Here is a 21,352-nt window from a genome sequence, read left to right as displayed (position 1 = left end):
GCCAGGCATGGGAAATGAATAGTTTAGAATAAAGTCCAAACCTTTAAGAATAACTCAAACCGTACGCATTAGTGCTCATACTGAAGGTTTTACTTTCTTTTGGAGATTCTGACTCCTCATTGTCCCCGTTAAACTCTTCCGCAGATAGAAGTACAACAGCTCTCTGGGATGGAGTAGAAGCACTGAGTTACTGTACACTCCTTACACAGTTCAAGTTCTGCGTCATGTTGAGGATGACGTATCCACGTCCGACCATCTTGCTCCACTCCACACACACCACCTGTGAGTTCACACGAGAACATTCATTAAAGTATCGTTAGACTGCAGAAGACCGTCGATTTAGAAAGCTTTAAATGTACCTGCCCTGCCTCGTCCATCTCATCACCATCATGGACCTCTGTGACCCCTCCGCCCCTGACCTCTGACCTCGAGGTCTGCAGGGGCGTGGTCTTCCCCGGCCAATCCCAGGACACGTCGGTGAAGCCGGCGGTGAGGGCGGGATCAGTGGTGAGCGGGACGATGTGACTTATTCTCGTTCTCTCCTCTTCCTCCTCCGTCTGTCTCCAGTCCTCCTCCTCTTCACTTCTGTCTTGCAGTTTCCCCCCTTGAGCGGGAAAACAAAAATATAATGCGTTTATTTCACCAACGCTTTCGTAACTGTCGCTGCGGGTTAAAGTCATTTTTAAGAAAAAGACAGAACTAGTCTAGAGTTTTAGGGGTTTATGAAACAATATTAGTCCCACTCTTATTCTTTATTGTAATAACTTAGTGTTAAAGACACCTTTTAACTCGTGTTCGTCCTCTTCCTCCACACTGGGCTGCAGGGGCTCTCTGCTGGGAGCCACGCCAACCTCTGCTACAGTGGGATTCTGGGTAAATACGCCTTTGTGTGGCAGACCCGTTTCCTCCTCCTCCTCCTCCTCCTCCTCCTCCACCTCCTCTTCCTCCCTCTCTGTCTCTTCATCCTCGGTCTCATCTGCGGAGACAAAGCAGGTTTACAGCACAGAGCAGCAGGTCTTCATCTTCATCTCTGAATGTGTCACCAAAGTCATCACGATTCATCCTCCGGGGGAAACGCATGTTCGTACCAAACTTCATGTACTTTTTACTTCATTTACCTTTCGTGTAACTCCCCAGCAGCCCAAAGTCTGTGCCCGTGTCCGTCTCCGGGGTGGCCGTTCCCGCGGCGTCGCCCACAGCAGCGGTCGGAGCAGAAGTGGTGACGGAGGAGTGAAGGACTCCGTAGCCACTGGAATGACCAGCTTCCTCCGGCTCCGCCTCCCACAGCTCTCTCTCTAAAGGACCCACCTGTAAGGTACACGTCACGTTAAAGGGAGACACTCGAGGCGTTCCAAAATCCTATTTTTATCCCCAACTTGAACGTCTCTGAAGTCCCCTGAGAGTCCAAACACTGCGTGAAAGATTCAGATATTTAGGCCACATTTCTTTATATTGTGACACACGAGGATAAGTTTTATGCAGAATGAATTAACTTAAGTACAATTGTGAGGTACTTTATTTGAGTATTTCTACTTCCTGATACTTTATACTTCTGCTGCGTCTCAGATCCTTAATAACTTTAGTTACTTACATTAATTATTAAAGGTTAAGATAAACTTTATTGATCGTCGGGGGAACTTTTCAAGCTGCCCAGCAGTATATAAATTAATCAACATTAAGATGAGCACATCTAAGAATATGTTATACATCTAAACGCTGTTCTGCAAAATACTTTTACTTTTTATGCTTTAAGTGCTTTAATATATATATATATATATATTATATATATATTATGTATATATATAATATATATATATATATATATATATATATATATTACATAACAATATTATAAAGCAAATAAGTAATTAATATTAACATACAAAGACCCGATGACTCGTGGGTTCAGGAGAAACTGCCTTTATCAACATATTCTTTGCTGTGTGTCTTCTACGGGGGGGGGGGGGGGGGGGGCACTAATCCCACACATGAGTTAAAGTCTAATTGAATTATTCAGTGCATGATAAGTAGGTGAGCCCTGGATTACATCTGATTTACCGTCTAATTAAAGTCAGCTGATGATTGCTCATTGTTCTGCTGCTTTCAAACACAGCAGAGAAATCCTGAAATATATCTGCTATTATAGATCATAATAATATAATGCTATAATATATAATTACATAATGTATAATAGTATAACAGTGAAAGGGGAAATCTTTCTAATTTAGAACTTGAAAAAGCTGATTTTACTTGAATATTTTTACTTAAGTAACATTTGAATTGTATTTTTATTAGTTTGTAGGTAAAAACACCGGCTTGTATCTGTGAATTAAATTATAAGAGCAAAAGTCATTATGTAAAATGAGAGACTTTAACTTCTGTAACGTCAGGAAATAAAATCTGTAAGTTTACAAAAGAGAGTAAACTAAACATATGATCGTTTATCTGTCCTCACCTCCAGCACAGGGGGAGCACGATGCTCGTGTAGCCCAGAATCATGCACCGCAGCTGGGGGGGAGATGCTGGGCTGGTTGGGTGAGCTGGAGGGTTGTAAAGATGGACTGTAGCCTGTGTGACACAAAGAGACATGTCAGAAACACGTGTGTGTGTGTGTGTGTGTGTGTGTGTGTGTGTGTGTGTGTGTGTGTGTGTGTGTGTCAGCTATACAGAAGTTGTTGAACGTTAACTAAATTAGTGGTCGACAGATGTGTGTTTTTTAATAATAAAAAGCTACTCGTTAGTAACGCCTTTTTTAAGACACGTAAAAGCTTTAAAATGTCGTAGAAAAAAACATAAAAATCTCTTAAGCTTGTGTCATTTCAGGAATCGAACCAAGAACCCGTCGACAAAAGAAAACTGAGAAGCGGAAGTGCAAACAATTCAAACTCATTTCCGGGTTTGAGGATTCATCCCCGCAGCACTCACTTCTGTGATGTTTCTACTAACCAATCAGAGCGTCCAGATCTGGAGTTGTGTGATTGGCATCCAGTGCATGAACATCTTGACCATGTGTCCTTCCTCCCCTCTCTTCTTCCTCTCCTCCGGCCTCTCCCCCACTCCTCTCTCTGTCCTCCACCGTGTCTCTCTCCCACTCGTCCTCTCCCCCTCTCCTCTCTCGGTCTTCTCCTCCCTCCTCTCCTCTGTCTCTGTCCTCCATGTCCGTTCCGTAGTAGCCTGAAGCCTCCAGGGAGGCATCGCCCGCTCCTGGCCCACCGTGGAGCTCCTGCTCTGGGTCGGTGGAGTCTGAGCCCCCCCGGTAGCTTTGTGCGTCCTGGGGAACCGCCAGATGAACCATGCGCTGAAAATAGAAAATAAACCATCATCTTAACAAAACTGATTCAGAAATAAATGTTTTTTAAGAACTTAGAAAAGTCTTTCACATCTTTTATAAAAGACTTCTCATCCTCACCTCCATCTTGTCTTCCACATCGAGGTTTTCACCCACAGCAGGGCGGGTCCTGACTACATCCTGAAGACCGGCAGACGATGGTGGGTTCGCCTGAGAGGAGTAAGCGGAGTCCATCTTGGCCTGGGAGCGTGACGTTTCATGTATCTCTGGCCAGCCCATGTCGTGAACCAAATGAGGCTGGGCTCGGACTAACTCAGGGACTGAGTGGCGTTTGGTTCTGACTAATTCCTGGATGAAGTGTGGCTGGGCCGGGCCTTCATCCCAGAATAGACGAGCCACAGGAGAACTGAGGGCTATGACACGCTGGGACGGACCCGATCTGAAGGCAAAGCAGCCGGCCAGGAGAGCTACGGGGAACAGAGATGATAATGTGGTGAACCACGACGTCTTATTACAATAAAAAAGGGTTTTATTGATCTGAGGTTTTATGATTCAACAGGGTAAAGAAAATAAAAGCAAACATATAAAATATAATCAAAGGTTTAAACGTCTTTAATCAAACCACTGAAGAGACGGCAGAGGCCCAAAAGAAAAATGGCGTCTCAAATTATTTAGACCCTGAATCATGTTCGAGGCTCTCTAACGCTTCTCACTGGAAAACAAATTCAAAATCGAAGTTCCAACAGCATTTCATGCAACACTGCGGGGACGGCGACTAAATGGAGGTTTTACTAATTGAATTCTTCTTCTTTTGGGGCAAAAGCTTCACCGTCAGCGTCTGATGAGACTTAATTATGGCTCAGCAAAAAGGTCAAATAGAGCGGAGTGAATGATCAGATCTAATCCCTGGAGCTTATTCCCCAGAAGAGATTTAATGCGTTTCTGTTTTGTTACCATCAGACTTTAAGAGAACAGCGATAACAACAGGAGCACTCTGTTGTCTGCATTATACATGAGGAGCTTTTATTTCCACTGCTGCCCTCACAACTGTGTAATTCTGTCTTATTCATTCCTCCATCTGCTGATCGTCTCGCGTGCACAACATTTACAGAGCAGCAGCGAGACATTCTTTGTTCCCAGGCTCCAAACAACAACGCTGCTAGAAAACGTTTCGACCTGTACCGGGGCACGAGAGGCTGCAGAGGCCGTTGTTCTTCGCTTTGCTTGTCAAAGAAAACAACTGCACAAAACTCATTCTAGCCCCGACAATGGATTTATTTCCCTGCATAAGATTTCCTCCCTGGAGCCTCGGCGGGCGTTTAATTTGAAGTTGTTTGAAGACACATCGCCGCTCATGGCATCTGTGAGTCCGTCATGTTTCCCATGGTGCTCTCTGTCTGAGCCCGCAGATGGCCGTCTGACCTCCAACACGTCTGCAACACGTTAAGCTGTCAACACAAAGCCCCTCAGATCCTCCACTTCCTTCCTGCTGGCTATACGGCCCCCCCCTAATGAAATAAGGAAGTTGTGCCTGTCTGATCCGTCTCATATCGTCCGTAAGGCTCGATATACTTTACAGTATCCTCTTCATCTGTGGAGCGTTCGAGCTCCGACCCTGCGGCTGGAGATTTGGACTTCTAACGGTCTGACAGGCGGAATAACTCCTTCATCTTTAATGCCACCAAACTATTAAAGGCTCACCAATGGTCATTAGTTTCCATTAAACTCCCAGATGACGATGGTTTTAGCGATGGCATACTCTAGACTGCACTGTATTTCATTATGTTCTGGACCCAAGTCTTTCTCGAGCTGACACATGAAACGGAGAAGAAGCAGTAAGGAAACGTTCCCCCACACCTTAGCTCAACACGGGAGGACACCCGTAAACACCAGAAGGCAATGCTAATACTTTAGCATGTTAACGTTTAGCTCGTAAGAACATCAAAGTTGTCTTTATTCATCCGTCTAGCAATTTATTTCCTGGCGTGCGATGAACTTCACAGGCTCGCAGGGACCGCTGGACAGGAACTAGACTTCTGTTCTTGTGATTACTTTGAGTCTCTTGCACATCTGGGCCCTCGGTGGGAAGTCATTACTGAAACTGCAATTACAGAGCTGATGGAGAAGCAAGAACATCAAGTCAGTCCTGATTACTTCATGTACAAGAGCACTCGAGATGTATGAAGTCGCAATTCTCCCTGTATGAAGAAGGTGCAGCTTTGGAGAGTCGTCTGCAGTCTGCTGATCTGTAGACCTTTCAGTCCAGACAAAGAAGCATCTATAACTATGTGATGTTGCTCAGAGGTTCATGTTCCCCAGAGGATATCAGTCATATCTTCTATCCTGAGTATTTATATATGAATGTATACACATGTTGTGCCTGGTTCCTTTCTTCTTCGTGTTTAGTGCTGATTAGAACACGTTAACTTCAGATGGTAAACGTACGGTAGCTCCTGCGTGTGCGTCTGCTGCTTCAGCACCGCAGACTGCTGCATGGCGAGGAAACGTGTGGATCTTTTACACTCCGATATTCTCCCAGACTGTAGGGGGCAGCGTATCCAAAGCTCCCTTCGGCAGCATGGTGAAGTTCATTGTTCAGATTTGTTGGCAATAATAAAAATATCTCAGGCCCGACTTTTATTTCACCTTAAAAAAGTGCTTAATATAAAAACCAGCGGCCTATAAAATGTCCTGCGTGCCCCACTGCTCGCTGTGGATGACTGGCCCGAAGAGAAGAGGAGACGAGTGCGAGGACGAAGCAGAAGTGAAGAAGTGCTCCTCTCTCCTTCCCAAACCCCCAAAGTCAGCACTGTGCTGATGTAAACGCACGTTAATAAAGTCTGTGTTTGCATTTCCAACAATCCGAGGACCAAAGCGTACACATACGGAGCCCATACACACATCTACTCATTCATCTTTGAATATTGGGCTAAAGCGCGAGGAGGAAGACGATGCTGGGACTTGCCGTGTCCATTAAAGCCCAAAGAGAGGGTTTTAAATCGTGCTGACGCAGCTTTCACCGTCCTGATGCGGCATTTCTGTGCCATATACCCAAGAGGTGTATTTCTGAAGATCATACAGCACAACGAGTAGAAGTGAAATAAAACTGCACAAATCAATATGTACTTTGGGGGAAATGTCTGTAATACTGCAGAGAGATTTATCACAATGCTTTAGCTTCTTTCAGCTTGTTGTTTTGGTTTTACAGCTAACTTTGCTTTAGCTACAAAGAGACGAGCTGGAGAACACAGAGGAGCGTTTAGCAGCTGAAGACTTCCCTCAGGAGTCGCTACCTTAACAAAACTACAGAAAGCAGATGACTGCATGTAGCTAAAAATACCAGCATGTCTTACTGCATCCGGTCCCATTCTCCAGTATATTATGGGATATATGAGCAACATAGGCAAAGTTCATGAATGTAGCTGCATACGTGCAAAGATATACCATCTAAATCCTATAAGTCGTGTCTGCATTGCAAGCTAATGCCTCTGATGTCGTCCAAACACACAAATAAAAGTCTCTCTCAGGCTGCACGCCCTCGCCGTATCACCACACGGTCACCTTCAAATGTTTTGCCTACAGAAGCAACTTTGCAGCGTAATTACTTTAAACTCTTCCACAGCTGAGTTATCAGCAGCTCGCAGATAAACTCCGTGCTGAGGAGTCCACAGCGGGGGGCGTGAGCGGGCGCTGGAGGGGAGATACTCCAACGCCTCCAAGCGACACAGAACCTGAGATTACAGATGCAGGGGGGGGGGGAACTCTTCAGAGCCCGCAGCAAGAAGGGAAACACACAATGTGCTTGTGACGCCTCAAGTGTTGCTTCACGTGTTTGTACGAGAAGACCATTTTCATCGTCTGCTGATGTTTAGGGAAATGTTTTAAACCCATGGAAGTTTTATTTTGCATGTTTTTTATTCATCATGTTGTGTTTGTTTGTTCATTAATATTTGTGTTATATATATATATATATATATATATATAAATATAAAGTGTGTTGTTTTGTGATATTTCTTCATTTCCATTGAGATTTTATTCCTACGTTCATTTCATTTGTTCTTTACGTCATTAAAATAACAAATGTGGTTTTCCCGACATAACAACATGTATGATATCTTCTTATATAGTTTATTGCAGGTATTTATTACAAGTTATCAGTTTGGTCACTTCATTCATCCTGCCCACATTTATAAATGTTTTACTATTTAACCGATGGAATCAAATAAAACAAATAAAAACAAGAAAGTAATAAAGAGTTGTGATAATAGTAATAAAGAAATGTAACTTAAAGATATATTATTATGTTTCATTTATTAAACATTGTTTTCATTATGAGGAGAAGAGATGATCCTAATAAACAATAAAACAACATTTGTTATTTCAAGATAATCACAAAAATATATAAATCAAATGTAAAATAAATAAATAAACTTGTTATCTTGTTATATATACTTGTTATATATACTTGTTATATATATACTTGTTATATATACTTGTTGTATATACTTGTTGTATATACTTGTTATATATACTTGTTATATATACTTGTTGTATATACTTGTTATATATACTTGTTATATATACTTGTTATATATACTTGTTGTATATACTTGTTATATATACTTGTTGTATATACTTGTTATATATACTTGTTATATATACTTGTTATATATACTTGTTATATATACTTGTTGTATATACTTGTTATATATACTTGTTGTATATACTTGTTGTATATACTTGTTATATATACTTGTTATATATACTTGTTATATATACTTGTTATATATACTTGTTATATATACTTGTTCCTACTTGTTATATAACTTGTTGTATATACTTGTTATATATACTGTTGTATATACTTGTTATATATACTTGTTGTATATACTTGTTATATATACTTGTTGTATATACTTGTTATATATACTTGTTTGTATATACTTGTTATATATCCTTGTTATATATACTTGTTTATATACTTGTTATATATACGTGTATATTATCTGTATATATACCTTGTTGTATATACTTGTTATATATACTTGTTGTATATACTTGTTATATATACTTGTTATATATACTTGTTATATATACTTGTTGTATATACTTGTTATATATACTGTTGTATATACTTGTTATATATACTTGTTATATATACTTGTTATATATACTTGTTATATTAACTTGTTATATTATACTTGTTTATATACTTGTTGTATACTTGTTATATATACTTTTGTATATACTTGTTGTATATACTTGTTATATATACTTGTTATATATACTTGTTATTACTTGTTATATATACTTGTTGTATATACTTGTTATATATACTTGTTATATATACTTGTTGTATATACTTGTTTATATATACTTGTTGTATATATACTTGTTATATATACTTGTTATATATACTTGTTGTATATACTTGTTATATATACTTGTTGTATATACTTGTTATATATACTTGTTATATACTTGTATATATATACTTGTTATATATACTTGTTATATATACTTGTTGTATATACTTGTTTAATATACTTGTTATATATACTTGTTATATATACTTGTTATATATACTTGTTAGGATATACTTGTTATATATACTTGTTATATATACTTGTTAGTATATACTTGTTATATATACTTGTTGTAATATACTTGTATAGTATCACTTGTTATATATTACTTGTTGTATATACTTGTTATATATACTTGTTGTATATACTTGTTGTAGATACCTTGTTATATATACTTGTTACTTGTTGTATCGTACTTGTTGATATACTTGTTATATATACTTTGTTATAACTTGTTATGATATATACTTGTTATATCTACTTGTGTATATACTTTGTTGTATATACTTGTTATATATACTTGTTTATATACTTGTTATATATACTTGTTGTATATACTTGTAGTATACTTGTTCTATATACTTGTTATATATACTTGTTAGTATATATTGTGTGTATTATACTTGTTGTATATTACTTGTGATATATACTGTGTTATATATACTGTTGTATATACTTTGTGTATATAATACTATGTTTGTATATACTTGTTGTATATACTTGTGTATATACCTTGTTGTATATACTTTGTTAGATATAATTGTTATATATACTTGTGTATATACTGTTATATATACTTGTGTATATATCTTTGTTGATATATACTTGTTATAATATACTTCGTTAATATAGACTGTTAGTATATACTTGTTATATATACTTGTTGTATATACTTGTTGTATATCATACTTGTGTATGTATATACTGTTGTAGATACTGTTATATTCTACTTGTTGTATATACTTGTTATATATACTTGTTTATATACTTGTTGTAATACTTGTTATATATACTTGTTGTATATACTTGTTATATATACTTGTTATTATATACTTGTTGTATATAACTTGTTTATATACTCTTGTTATATATACTTGTTGTATATACTTGTTGTATATACTTGTTATATATACTTGTTGTATATACTTGTTATATATACTTGTTATATATACTTGTTAGATATACTTGTTGTATATACTTGTAGTATATACTTGTTATATATACTTGTTTATATATCTTGTTGATATACTTGGTGTATATACTTGTTATATATACTTGTTAGTATATACGTGTTATATATACTTGTTATAATACTTGTTTATATACTTGTTATATATACTTGTTGTATATACTTGTTATATATACTTGTTGTATATACTTGGTTATTATACTTGTTGTATATACTTGTTGTATATACGTGGTTGTATATACTTGTTATATATACTTGTATATAGACTTGTTATATATATTGTTGTATATACTTGTTATATATACTTGTTGTATATACTTGTTATATATAACTTGTTGTATATACTTGTTATATATACTTGTTATATATACTTGTTATATATACTTGTTATATATACTTGTTGTATATACTTGTTATATACTACTTGTGTATATACTTGTTATATATACTTGTTATATATACTTGTTATATATACTTGTTGTATATACTTGTTATATATACTTGTTGATATACTTGTTATATATACTTGTTATATATACTTGTTTATATATACTTGTTGTATATACTTGTTATATATACTTGTTATATATACTTGTTATATATACTTGTTATATATACTTTGTTATATATACTGGTTGTATATACTTGTTATATATACTTGTTATAGTATACTTGTTATATATACTTGTTTATATACTATATATATATAAATACTCTCAGGTTGTTGATCATTTCTATAAACCTTCAGTTTACATCTTTCTGTCATGTCCAGCTTTAGTTTTGTGTTCAGTCCAGCGTGTTAGAGGGTGTGTGTGTGTGTGTGTGTGTGGTGTGTGTTGTGTGTGTGTGTGTGTGTGTGTGTGTGTGTGTGTGTGTGTGTATGTGTTTGTGTGTGTGGGGGGGTGTTGCCCCTAAAGCCCCCTCAGATCAGCTTATAGTAGGGCCGGGACCCTGCCCCCCAAATCTCCCCCTTCACCCCCGACTGAGACAGAGAGGGTGGAGATGTTCATCATCTCCTCTCTTTCCTCATCAGCCTCCATTTGGACACGCAGCCTGCAGCAGGAGGGTTTAATCTAAATGTTTTATCATAAGGATGAAAAAGATTTCTGAATATCAAACTATTTATTTATGTTTCACTTCCCCTTAACATTTATTATTTATTATTCAATGTTTTTTATTAATGATTTTAAAAAATCCCTAACACACAATTATTATTATTTATTAGTATTACTATAATTAGTATTATTAATATCATTATTTATTATTATTATTATTATTATGTATTTTATTTATTAGTATTGTTATTATTATTATTATTATTATTATTATTTGTTATTATTATTATTATTATTATTATTATCATGTATTATTTATTATTATTATCATTATTTATTATTATTATTATTATCATGTATTATTATTTATTAGTATTGTTTATTATTATTATTATTATTATTATTGTTATTATTATTATTATCATGTATTATTTATTATTATTATCATTATTTATTATCATGTATTATTATTTATTATTATTATTATCATGTGATATTATTTATTAGTATTTATTAGTATTGTTATTAGTATTATTATAATAATTATTATTAATATCATTATTTATTATTATTATTATCATGTATTATTATTTATTAGTATTGTTATTATTATTATTATTATTATTATTATTATTATTATTATTATTATTTGTTATAATTATTATCATGTATTATTATGTATTATTATTATTATTATCATGTATTATTATTTATTATTGTTATTATCATTATTTATTATTATTATTATTATTATTATTATTATTATTATTATTATCATGTATTATTATATATTCTTATTATTATTATTATCATGTATTATTTATTATTATTATTATTATCATTATTTATTATCATGTATTATTATTTATTATTATTATTATTATTATCATGTATTATTTATTATTATTATTATTATTATTATTTATAATATTATTATTATTATTATTATTATTATCATGTATTATTATATATTCTTATTATTATTATTATCATGTCTTATTTATTATTATTATATATTATTATCATTATTATTATCATGTATTATTATTTATTTTATTATTATTATTAGTATTATTTATTAGTATTTATTAGTATTGTTATTAGTATATTATAATTATTATTATTAATATCATTATTTATTATTATTATTATTATCATGTATTATTATTTATTAGTATTGTTATTATTATTATTATTTGTTATAATTATTCTCATGTATTATTATTATTATATTATTACATGTATTATTATTATTATTACTTGTATTATTATTATTATTATTATTAGTATTATTATTATTATTATTATGTATATTGTTATTATCATGTTTATTATGTATTATTGTATTTTCATTATTTATTATCATGTATTTATTTATATTGTTATTATCATATTTATTATTGTTATTATCATGTATTATTATTTATTATTGTTATTATCATGTATTATTATTTATTATTGTTATTCTCATTATTTATTATCATGTATTATATTTATTATTATTATTATTATTATTATTATTATTATTATTATTATTATTATTATTTAGTATTTAAAACAAATATTACACATAAAATGCGTGTTTAACAGATTTCCCCTAAACACTCGGGTGCATCAGTTTAACAGTAACTGCAAGATATTTATATTATGATGAATGTTATTTTTATCCCTTGTTTGGTTTGTCCTGTTTTATATAAATGTATCGGGTAAGTTCTGCACGTAACCTTGTTTTTCTGCGTCTGTCCTTGTGAATATTTCGTTTTTCTATTCCAAGAGCAATAATGTGAGTTTACACGTAATGTGTTTGTATCAGTGTAACTTCAGAACCTCCATAGTTCTTTGTTATTATTATTATTTTGTAACTTCAGAACCTCCATGTTCTCTCCACAGAAAGATGCATCATCAAAGACCCAAGAAGAACCACCACAGAAACCACCACAGAAAACCACCGGAGCTTCATATGAGGCATGTTTGTGCTGCTGCAGATGACGATAGTGACGGTATGAAACAATCAATTCTATTAGTCAAGACACAGAACATGTTGATGCTGATCATGCCACTGGTGCACTTTTGTGTCATTTTCCAAGTAGGAAACGTCAAAACACTTGCTGGTTCCCGGCTCTCAGCTGTGATGATTTTAATGCTTTTCTTTCCTCACATATGATGGTAACTTAAATATTACTTGTTTATCTGACTCATGGTGGAATAAAACAAGTACTTTGAGCTGTAGAATATGGAAATTATGACAGAGATATATATATATATATAATATATATATATATATATATATATATATATATATATATATGTATGTTTAGGACTGTTGGTTGGACAAGACAAGGAATTCAAAGACATCATCTTTATGATTGTTTTAAATGTTAAAGTTAATGCCAATAGTTTTGCAGGCAATGTTTTGGTTAACATATATTAGAATATATATTAAAATAAATACTGAAATGTCCATGACAAGGCAAAACTGCTGATAGTCTTTATCATACTGATTAAAATGATGAAGATTATTATTCTGTGTGTGTGTGTGTGTGTGTCGTGTGGTGTGTGTGTGTGTGTGTGTGTGTGTCAAACACTGCAGTGTGTGTCTGCTGATTTAAGTGCACTGCGCGCCTCCCACACACTGCCATCCTGTGCATCCACTTTGTAGAATTTAACATAATGGGTTCATTAAAAAGAAAAATGGCTGCTGACTTACACCCTGATTCACCAATATTATTGTTAATAACAGTCATTAACTCCTGCAACAAGATATTCTTATAGGGATGTTAAAAACATGTCCGTGGAGCTCAGGAGTGAGTTGCTGTGATGTTCTTCAAAGTCTCCTAAGATGTATCTGGTGGTAGATGTTCCACAAGAGATAGTGTGTTATGTTGTGTATGATGAGAAATAGATGGTTGTGTTCATGGGCTTGCATGAAGATGTTGAATATTAAAGGACTCACCAGTCAGTGTGATGTGGAGCAGGCCCGGCATGGCTGCTGCAGTGCTTCCCCTCCTCCTCTGCTCTGAATGGACAGATCACACAGATTTCAGCTGCAGGATGTGAGAGGAGGGAGGCCGTCAGGAAAACGCCGAGCTCATGGTCGTGCAGTCCTGTCTGCTGTGTGCGCGATCAGACTGCCTGCGGTGTCCGTACAGACAGACAGTCAGACAGACAGATGGGCTGAGTGTGTGTGGTGTGGTGTGTGTGTGTGTGTGTGTGTGTGTGTGGGGGCCGAGCTGCGGTCAGATCAGGATCTGCTCTGCTGCACCACCGACGCTGGAAATAACCGCCTGGCAGCAGCGTGTAGTTCCCCCCCGTGGCCGCTAGATGTCGCTGCTGCTGTGACTGACTCGGCGCTGGGTTACAGATGCGTTCAGGTGCTCCTCGGAAATTAGTAGTGCTTCTTTGTGTTCACACTTTTAATACAAAAAATGTACAGAAACCAGGCACAAGACATTAGCACATACTGTAAGGGGGAAATTTAGATTATCAAGAGCACAACCAATATTTTAAGTACAACTATAAAATATGTAATACAAATATTTTTGTGACATACATCAATGAAATATATATTTTTATTAGAAAACATCTAAAAAAGTATTTAAAAAATAATGACAAAAATTATGTTAGTTGAGATAAAAAGTCATTGAGAAACTTAGTATTTGAGAAATGTCATTATTTTTGAGACTAAAGTATTTTGAGTATTTTCAAAAAGTCTAATTATTTTGCTAAATAAATAACATTTCTTTATCCTCCAAAATATATTAAAGTGGATTAAATATTCAGACCTTTAGTAATTCCACTGTAAAAATACTGTCTCAAGTAAAACCTCTGCATTAATTTAATGTATAAGCAGCATTTTAATCAGTTCAACTATTTTATCTTCTATTGCACTTTAATCTTAAAGAATAAATAAAAATCATATCCTGTTCTTTCCAGGTTTTATATTCAGACATTTAGCCGTTAGTCAGCAGAAATTAATGAGATGTGGACAAAAACTCCCCGTGGAGGAACAGTAGACCAGACGTGGTTAACAAATACAAGTTTAATATCAAAACAAGCTACAAGCCAACATTTATTTTAAGCATTGTGTGTTTTTTAATCTGCATGGAGGCTTAAATTCACTCACAGACCTCAAACACACACCAGAAAACAAGCTTGAAATGCAAAACTCCAGACAGTGACTGTAAAATGTGCATCTTAACAGCAGCTAGTAACAGAGAGGAATCACACAAGTGAAACAATGAACCCCGCTTCTTCAACAACACGGTTATATACATGTACATTTATTTACAACCCGCCCTCGGGGGGGGGGGGGGGGGGGTACAGACGAGCAGCGTCGTCGTTTCTGAAACATGTGAAGAGTTACTTTCTCTTATTTATTTGTCTCTTGATTTATATTCAATATTTTCAGAAACATTAGCTCTTATTGTGGAACCAAACGTCACGGGAACGTGATCTGTGATCATCTCATCATTTTGTGTCGTCCATCCCTTCCTCAGCTGCATCTGTCCAATACGACACTTAAAAAGCGCCGCCAACATGTTGACCGTTGACCGTCTGCTTCCTCCAGCGGAACGATTTCATACGAAGCTGTCCTTCACAAGTTCTGAACGAAGCCCTCGAGTCCCAACATGATGGAAACCAAGTTCTTTTCTTTCCTTCCAAAGACCCGGGAAATAGTTCCTGAAGCACCGTGAGGAAGAGGAGGAGGAGGAGGAGGTGAGGCTCTTAGAACTGCTGCAGGATCAGTTTCTTCTTCCCGTCGTGGCTGAACTTGTTGGAGCGGAAGAGGTCGCTGTCGTAGAAGGACGTCAGGTTGTGGATGTTGATCTGTCTCGCCTGGAGGAGGAGGAAGAGGAGGATACAGGAGGAGGAGGAAGAGGAAGAGGAGGATACAGGAGGAGGATACAGGAGGAGGATACAGGAGGAGGATACAGGAGGAGGATACAGGAGGAGGAGAAAGAGGATACAGGAGGAGGATACAGGAGGAGGAGAAAGAGGATACAGGAGGAGGAGGAGGTTACAGGAGGAAGAGAAAGAGGATACAGGAGGAGGAGGAGGTTACAGGAGGAAGAGAAAGAGGATACAGGAGGAGGAGGAGGATACAGGAGGAGGATACAGGAGGAGGAGGAGGAAGAGAAAGAGGAAGAGGAGGATACAGGAGGAGGAGGATACAGGAGGAGGAGGATACAGGAGGAGGAGGATACAGGAGGAGGAGGAAGAGGATACAGGAGGTGATTAGAGCTTGAATTCATTTCTCAGTGAGAATGGATATCAGGGCTAGAGATGTCAGAACCGATACTCGGTACCAGGACGATGGGACAGACTCGTTCTCTACAGAACCGTTGGTCGTCAGGGCTCGAGACAACTGGAGTTCTGGCCCCCTGCGACATTACAACACGTGTTTGGGACGCAGTAAACTCACTATTGACGTGTTCACCGGCTGCTGACAGAGGCTCCTTAGAGAAGCATTAAGGTGCGTTCAAGCTCTGCTCAGTAAAAATGAGCATTAGGCGAAGGTAAAGTATAACGTTATCTTGATGTGTTCAATTGTTCTCTTGTAAAATTGAGTTTTTGTTGAGAAACTTGAATAAAGACAATTCTTTTCACAGCAACAGAAACTTGTTATTAGAGAATTAAGACTTGTTTAACTTCCAAACAGAAACAAGTCTGCAACCGGTGGTAAAAGGAGTGCATTTATTACGTTCTTTACCGCGGTATGCATCGATTCATTTCTCTGGTGTTGGTATCGACTACTCAACATCTTCATCGTGACGTCCCTGATTAGGGCTGATCCAGGTATATTTTGATCCAGGTATATTTTAATATTGGATAAAAACAAGCCCATGTGATCCTTTCTTTACATTTTGATACACTTTACTATCAGTTACCTTATCATGCAGGTCTTTCTCTGCCACCTCGATGGTGTCGTTCTGGACTCCGTATCTGTTCCTCTGGTAGGTGACCTGCTCAGCCACCAGCTGTTTGAGGACGAAGAGCAGCAGCTCGTTGTTGTCCCGGCGGAAGGAGAAAGAGGACAGAGAGAGAGAGAGAGACAGAGAGAGAGACAGAGAGAGAAACCCTAGGAACACCTTCGGCAACAAATCTCACGTCTTATTATTATTATTGATGCTGCGTTGTTAGATGTCTGCTGATTGGCTGAGACAAATAGAGAAGCGATGACATGGAGGAGGCAAAACGGGCGAGCAAGAACAATTTAGGATGAGAAGGGAAGTTTTAACCAGCAGCCACCTGCAAGAGAGAGGAGCTGTGTGTGTGTGTGTGAGTGTGTGAGTGTGTGAGTGTGTGTGTGTGTGTGTGTGTGTGTGTGTGTGTGTGTGGTGTGTGCGTGTGTGCGTGTGTGCGTGTGTTCCTGTACATTTTTATAAAACGTACAATATGTATTTTCTTTCACAATCTGTGTTTCTGTCATCCGGTTAAAATATAAAGTTAAAAACTACCAAGATCTAAAAAGTGAAACATAAAAATGTTGCTTAAAGATTAAAAAGTAAATTCATGACGCATGCTCGATTCAGGCGACCACATTAAACTGTTATTGTAAAACTACAGACTTCTTAAGTAGTACACAACTCAATACATAATGTAAGTGTAGAATGTGAATGTGTGTGTCTGTGCGTTGGGGGTACCCAGGGCTGGAGGCCAGCTCCGGGGGGGGCCTGTTGCTGAAAAGACCTCGTCTCTTGCATCATGGGTACCTCATCAGTGGCCTGAAGTGAAAATAAACATTTACATCAACGAGGGTAACGCCTCTCCGTGGGGAAGAACAATTACTCAAGTACTGGACTTAAGTAAAGTATTACCACACACACACACACACACACACACACACACACACACACGAAGCGTGATAAACCTCAGACTGAGCAGCACTCTGTGTCCCTCACCATGACTTTGAAGGGACTGCGTGGGACGTTCTCCCCTCCGAAGCGGACATAGATGACGTAGTTCCCGGGCGCCGGCGCGGTGTAGAAGATGTCGAAGGTGCCGTCCTCGTTCTCCAGCACCTCGGCCTCCACCTCGCTGCCGTCGGGCTGAACCACCACGCAGCTCACCTTCCCTTTCCCAGCACCCTTGGCGTTCACCACCAGGCCCAGCTCCTCGCCGATGGCCACCGTGGGACCCACACCTGGACCTGGGAGGAGGTGGAGGACGTTTTATTTATCTGGTTTTCAATGTTACATTATTCATGTACGTTCTCACAGCCGTTGCCACTTACCGGTGACGGAGCACTTGCTGGCGTCTCCGGTTGCTGTGGCACGGACTCTGTAAGGCGAGCCGGGGATGTCGTCACCGCCGTACTTAATGACGATGGTGTACCGGCCGGCGCGGTGCGGGATGTAAGACACTCCGTATGTACCGTCACCGTTGTCGTGGATGCTGGGCTGCTTGGGTTTACCATCCTGGTCCTGAAGGACGCACAGAGTTTCAATGCGATGCCTTTTTATTCATTTCTTTACATTTGAGTGTCATGAGCGCGTTACTGACCGTGATGAGCACGCTCAGTTGGCCCTGGCCGGCGTCCTTGGCGTCGATGTTGAACTCGACGGGGAAACTGGCGGGGACGCCACTGGTCAGCCCGGGTCCGGAGGCTCGCACTTTACTGGCATCGTGAGTCGGCAGAACCCGAAACTTGAAGGGACTGAAGAAACCACAGACAGTTTCACCAGATTTGTCTTTAAACTAAATCGCTCCTGAAAGTTAGTACTTCTGCAGTACTGCACAATACCTGCGGGGGACGTCCTCCTCCGCGTACTTGACGCCCACAGAGTACGATCCCTCCACAGACGGAGTGTAGGACACCAGGTGAGTCCCGTCCCCGTTGTCTGTCACCTCCACGGGCTCTGCGACGCCTTTAGGACCGGTGACGGCCACGGCCAGCGGGGCCACGCCAGCCTTCCTGCAGTCCACAGTGAAGGATTGTGGGATTTTGGCCCTGACCCCTGACCCCACACCGGGACCAGTCACCTTGACCTTATTGGAGTCCACCACGTCCTTCACTGGGACCTTGAAAGGACTTCCTGGAAAGAACAGGAAGAAGAAATGTTTGTTTGAGTCACACAACGGAATACATTATTATTATAGAGTTTAAAAAGTAAAACATAAAAGATTAAATCAACTATGAGAAATATGTCTCAAATTCAACCTCTGATCCTCAAACTCTTTGCATTACTTTAGCAGGAAGCCTAACTATTGCTCTATCAAGTGTATCCTCCCGTGAGCTTTCTGCACCTCCAGCTGGATTCACACAAACCGCTGACTATGAAAGGTGTCCGACAAGAAACCACGCTGAGCTTTTCCTGAACAAAGTCAATTAAACCGAGCTGCGGCTTTTTCAACTTCGACCACATCTTTAAAACATTAAAGTTAAACACTCTGCACTTCTTTTACGGGCCAATAACATCAACAGCAGTTTGGAGACTAAATATCTCTGAGCTGCAAGACTCTACCAACGAGCTTTGAGCCAAGGAGCGACGGACTAACATCGTCGGTCTTTGTGGACACTAATAAAAGTACAGAATGACGTCAGAGTGACGCTTTTATTTCACTTCACTTCACACCATCCGACAATTCTGCTGATTAAAAAGCCACAGTACTCTAATCTCACCGGGGATGTGCTCTCCTCCGTACGTGATGTTGACGTCGTAGAGGCCGGGGGTGTAGGGAATGTACTCCACGCTGCAGCTGCCATCTTTGTTGTCTTTGCAAGACATCTTCGACTCGGACGGACCCTCCACAGTGATGCCGAGACCGCCGGTGCCAGCCCCTCTGGTGAAGGAGCAATACAAATCAGTTTGACCCGAGACTTCTTCATTGCAACAAAACGCTACAGGAGTAAGCCTCGGCCCTTCTGCTGCCAACAGTACCTGGTGATGATGTTGAAGTTGTTAGTCTTGTCAGTCAGGGCTTGTTGGAGCCCGGGGCCAGTAGCCACCACTCTGCTGGGGTCACATCCATCAGACACAGACACCCTGAACGGGCTCTTAGGAACCGGAGTGTCGTCATACAGAACCTGCACGCTGTGGACACCTGAAATACACAGAACGCATAAAGCAGCTGGTGGTCACAGCACGGTACGTTGCTGGAGATTACAGTAAAATAATTACATCTTCACGATTAGCAGAGGTCGGACCAAGTCACAAGTAAGTCTCAAGTCTTTGCATTCAAGTCCCACGTCAAGACCGACAAGTTACAAAGTCCTCAAGTCCTAATGCGCTCTTCACCAAACGTAGAGCAGGTGCGTTACCGTTCTCGAAGGGAGTGTACTCCACGCTGTAGGTCCCGTCCGCATTGTCTGTGATCTGGCAGTCTGTCAGTGCTCCGGACGGGTTCTTGACCTCCGCCTTCACGTGGTCTCCTCCTCGCCGGCTCAGAGGACGGGCGTCCACCGTGAACGCTGTGGTGGCTTCTCTGAAAACAGCTGGGGGGGGGGGGGTTTCAGTTTACTATTTATGATTATTTCTACTCAGCCTGTAGATATACACTTTAAAACAACATTGTATTGCATTGTACGCGGGGGACGTTACATTTGTACTGTACCTTGTTTTTCCACTCCGGGTCCGAACACTTTGACCTTGGAGGTGTCCACGGCAGGATCCACCATCACCTTGGCAGGGAAACTGGGCACGGCCTTGCCTCCGTACTTCAGCAGCAGCGTGTACATGCCGGAGGTCAGGGGGACGTAGGTCACCGTGTAGGTCCCGTCTTTGTTGTCCACCACCTCCGTCTTAGCTTTAACACCTGCAACAGAACGGTCCAGGTCTTACTTTTGTACCACAGCACCGAAGGCTTCTTAAATATCTTTAAACAGCAGCATGCTCATGTGCAGCCAACAGTGAGCACACCGGTTACTAGTGACAGCAGGAGGTGTTACCAGAGCTCGGTGCAGACCCCGTCGGGCTGGTCGGCGAGGAGTCCGGTGTGGCCTCCAGGGTGAGTTGTCCCGGTCCGGCCCGGGAACAGTCCACATTCACCACACTGGTCTCTCCAACCTGCACAGACACGACAAGCTGGATCAGACTTCTTTCTTTTGTAAAATGGACAATTCCTTATTTGAGTGAGAAGGATCCAGAAAAAATATTCACTTTTCAAAGTTTTCTCAGGCAATTTCACGTCCGTCTAGGTCAGGGGTTTTAAAAGTCTGAGACTGGGGGGCCTCCAAGAGAGCCCGATATTACTTTATGACATAACTTCAGACATCAAATACAGAAAAAAGGTCGGTCCTAAGACATTTATCAGTTTGTGGCTCTGGGAAAGTAATGCATCTCTTTAACCACATCAAACACATTGAGGATATTCTACGTGATCTTTTTTAATTATGTTTACGTTGTTTCTGAGAAATGCCAGTTTGGTGTGGCGGCTCTGAAACCTAGAACCCAGGAGCCTCCGAGAGTCAGAGGCTGACATTAAAGGTTGTGGAGAAAAGTTGGGAACAAAA

At 38.8% G+C, this 21,352-nt stretch overlaps 2 protein-coding genes across 2 annotated transcripts in view; both read right to left on the bottom strand.

Annotated features, from left to right (window-relative positions):
• podxl2 (podocalyxin-like 2) overlaps nt 1-14,072 on the bottom strand; it is an 18,890-nt gene extending 4,818 nt beyond the window's left edge. The window contains exons 1-8 of the mRNA XM_029431688.1: nt 13,853-14,072; nt 3,410-3,756; nt 2,947-3,298; nt 2,456-2,568; nt 1,119-1,308; nt 782-976; nt 360-604; nt 206-280 (exon numbers count right to left, since the gene is read on the bottom strand). Coding sequence (XP_029287548.1) covers nt 206-280; nt 360-604; nt 782-976; nt 1,119-1,308; nt 2,456-2,568; nt 2,947-3,298; nt 3,410-3,756; nt 13,853-13,883 — 1,548 coding nt within the window. The 5' untranslated portion in view covers nt 13,884-14,072. The remainder of the gene's footprint in view (nt 1-205; nt 281-359; nt 605-781; nt 977-1,118; nt 1,309-2,455; nt 2,569-2,946; nt 3,299-3,409; nt 3,757-13,852) is intronic.
• Nucleotides 14,073-17,428: 3,356 nt separating this feature from the next.
• The window catches only part of flnba (filamin B a), a 39,635-nt gene continuing 35,711 nt past the window's right edge, over nt 17,429-21,352 (bottom strand). Inside the window, exons 24-34 of the mRNA XM_029430743.1 lie at nt 20,789-20,906; nt 20,455-20,655; nt 20,162-20,335; nt 19,782-19,944; nt 19,523-19,683; nt 18,644-18,935; nt 18,403-18,556; nt 18,134-18,323; nt 17,802-18,049; nt 17,544-17,624; nt 17,429-17,446 (exon numbers count right to left, since the gene is read on the bottom strand). Of these exons, the coding sequence (XP_029286603.1) occupies nt 17,429-17,446; nt 17,544-17,624; nt 17,802-18,049; nt 18,134-18,323; nt 18,403-18,556; nt 18,644-18,935; nt 19,523-19,683; nt 19,782-19,944; nt 20,162-20,335; nt 20,455-20,655; nt 20,789-20,906 (1,800 nt within the window). The remainder of the gene's footprint in view (nt 17,447-17,543; nt 17,625-17,801; nt 18,050-18,133; nt 18,324-18,402; nt 18,557-18,643; nt 18,936-19,522; nt 19,684-19,781; nt 19,945-20,161; nt 20,336-20,454; nt 20,656-20,788; nt 20,907-21,352) is intronic.

The sequence above is a fragment of the Cottoperca gobio genome, chromosome 5 (genome assembly GCF_900634415.1).
Source record: "Cottoperca gobio chromosome 5, fCotGob3.1, whole genome shotgun sequence".
In the NCBI taxonomy this organism is placed as follows: domain Eukaryota; kingdom Metazoa; phylum Chordata; class Actinopteri; order Perciformes; family Bovichtidae; genus Cottoperca; species Cottoperca gobio.
Note: the sequence above shows the minus strand (reverse complement) of the source record. Positions and strands in the feature narration are given on the sequence as shown.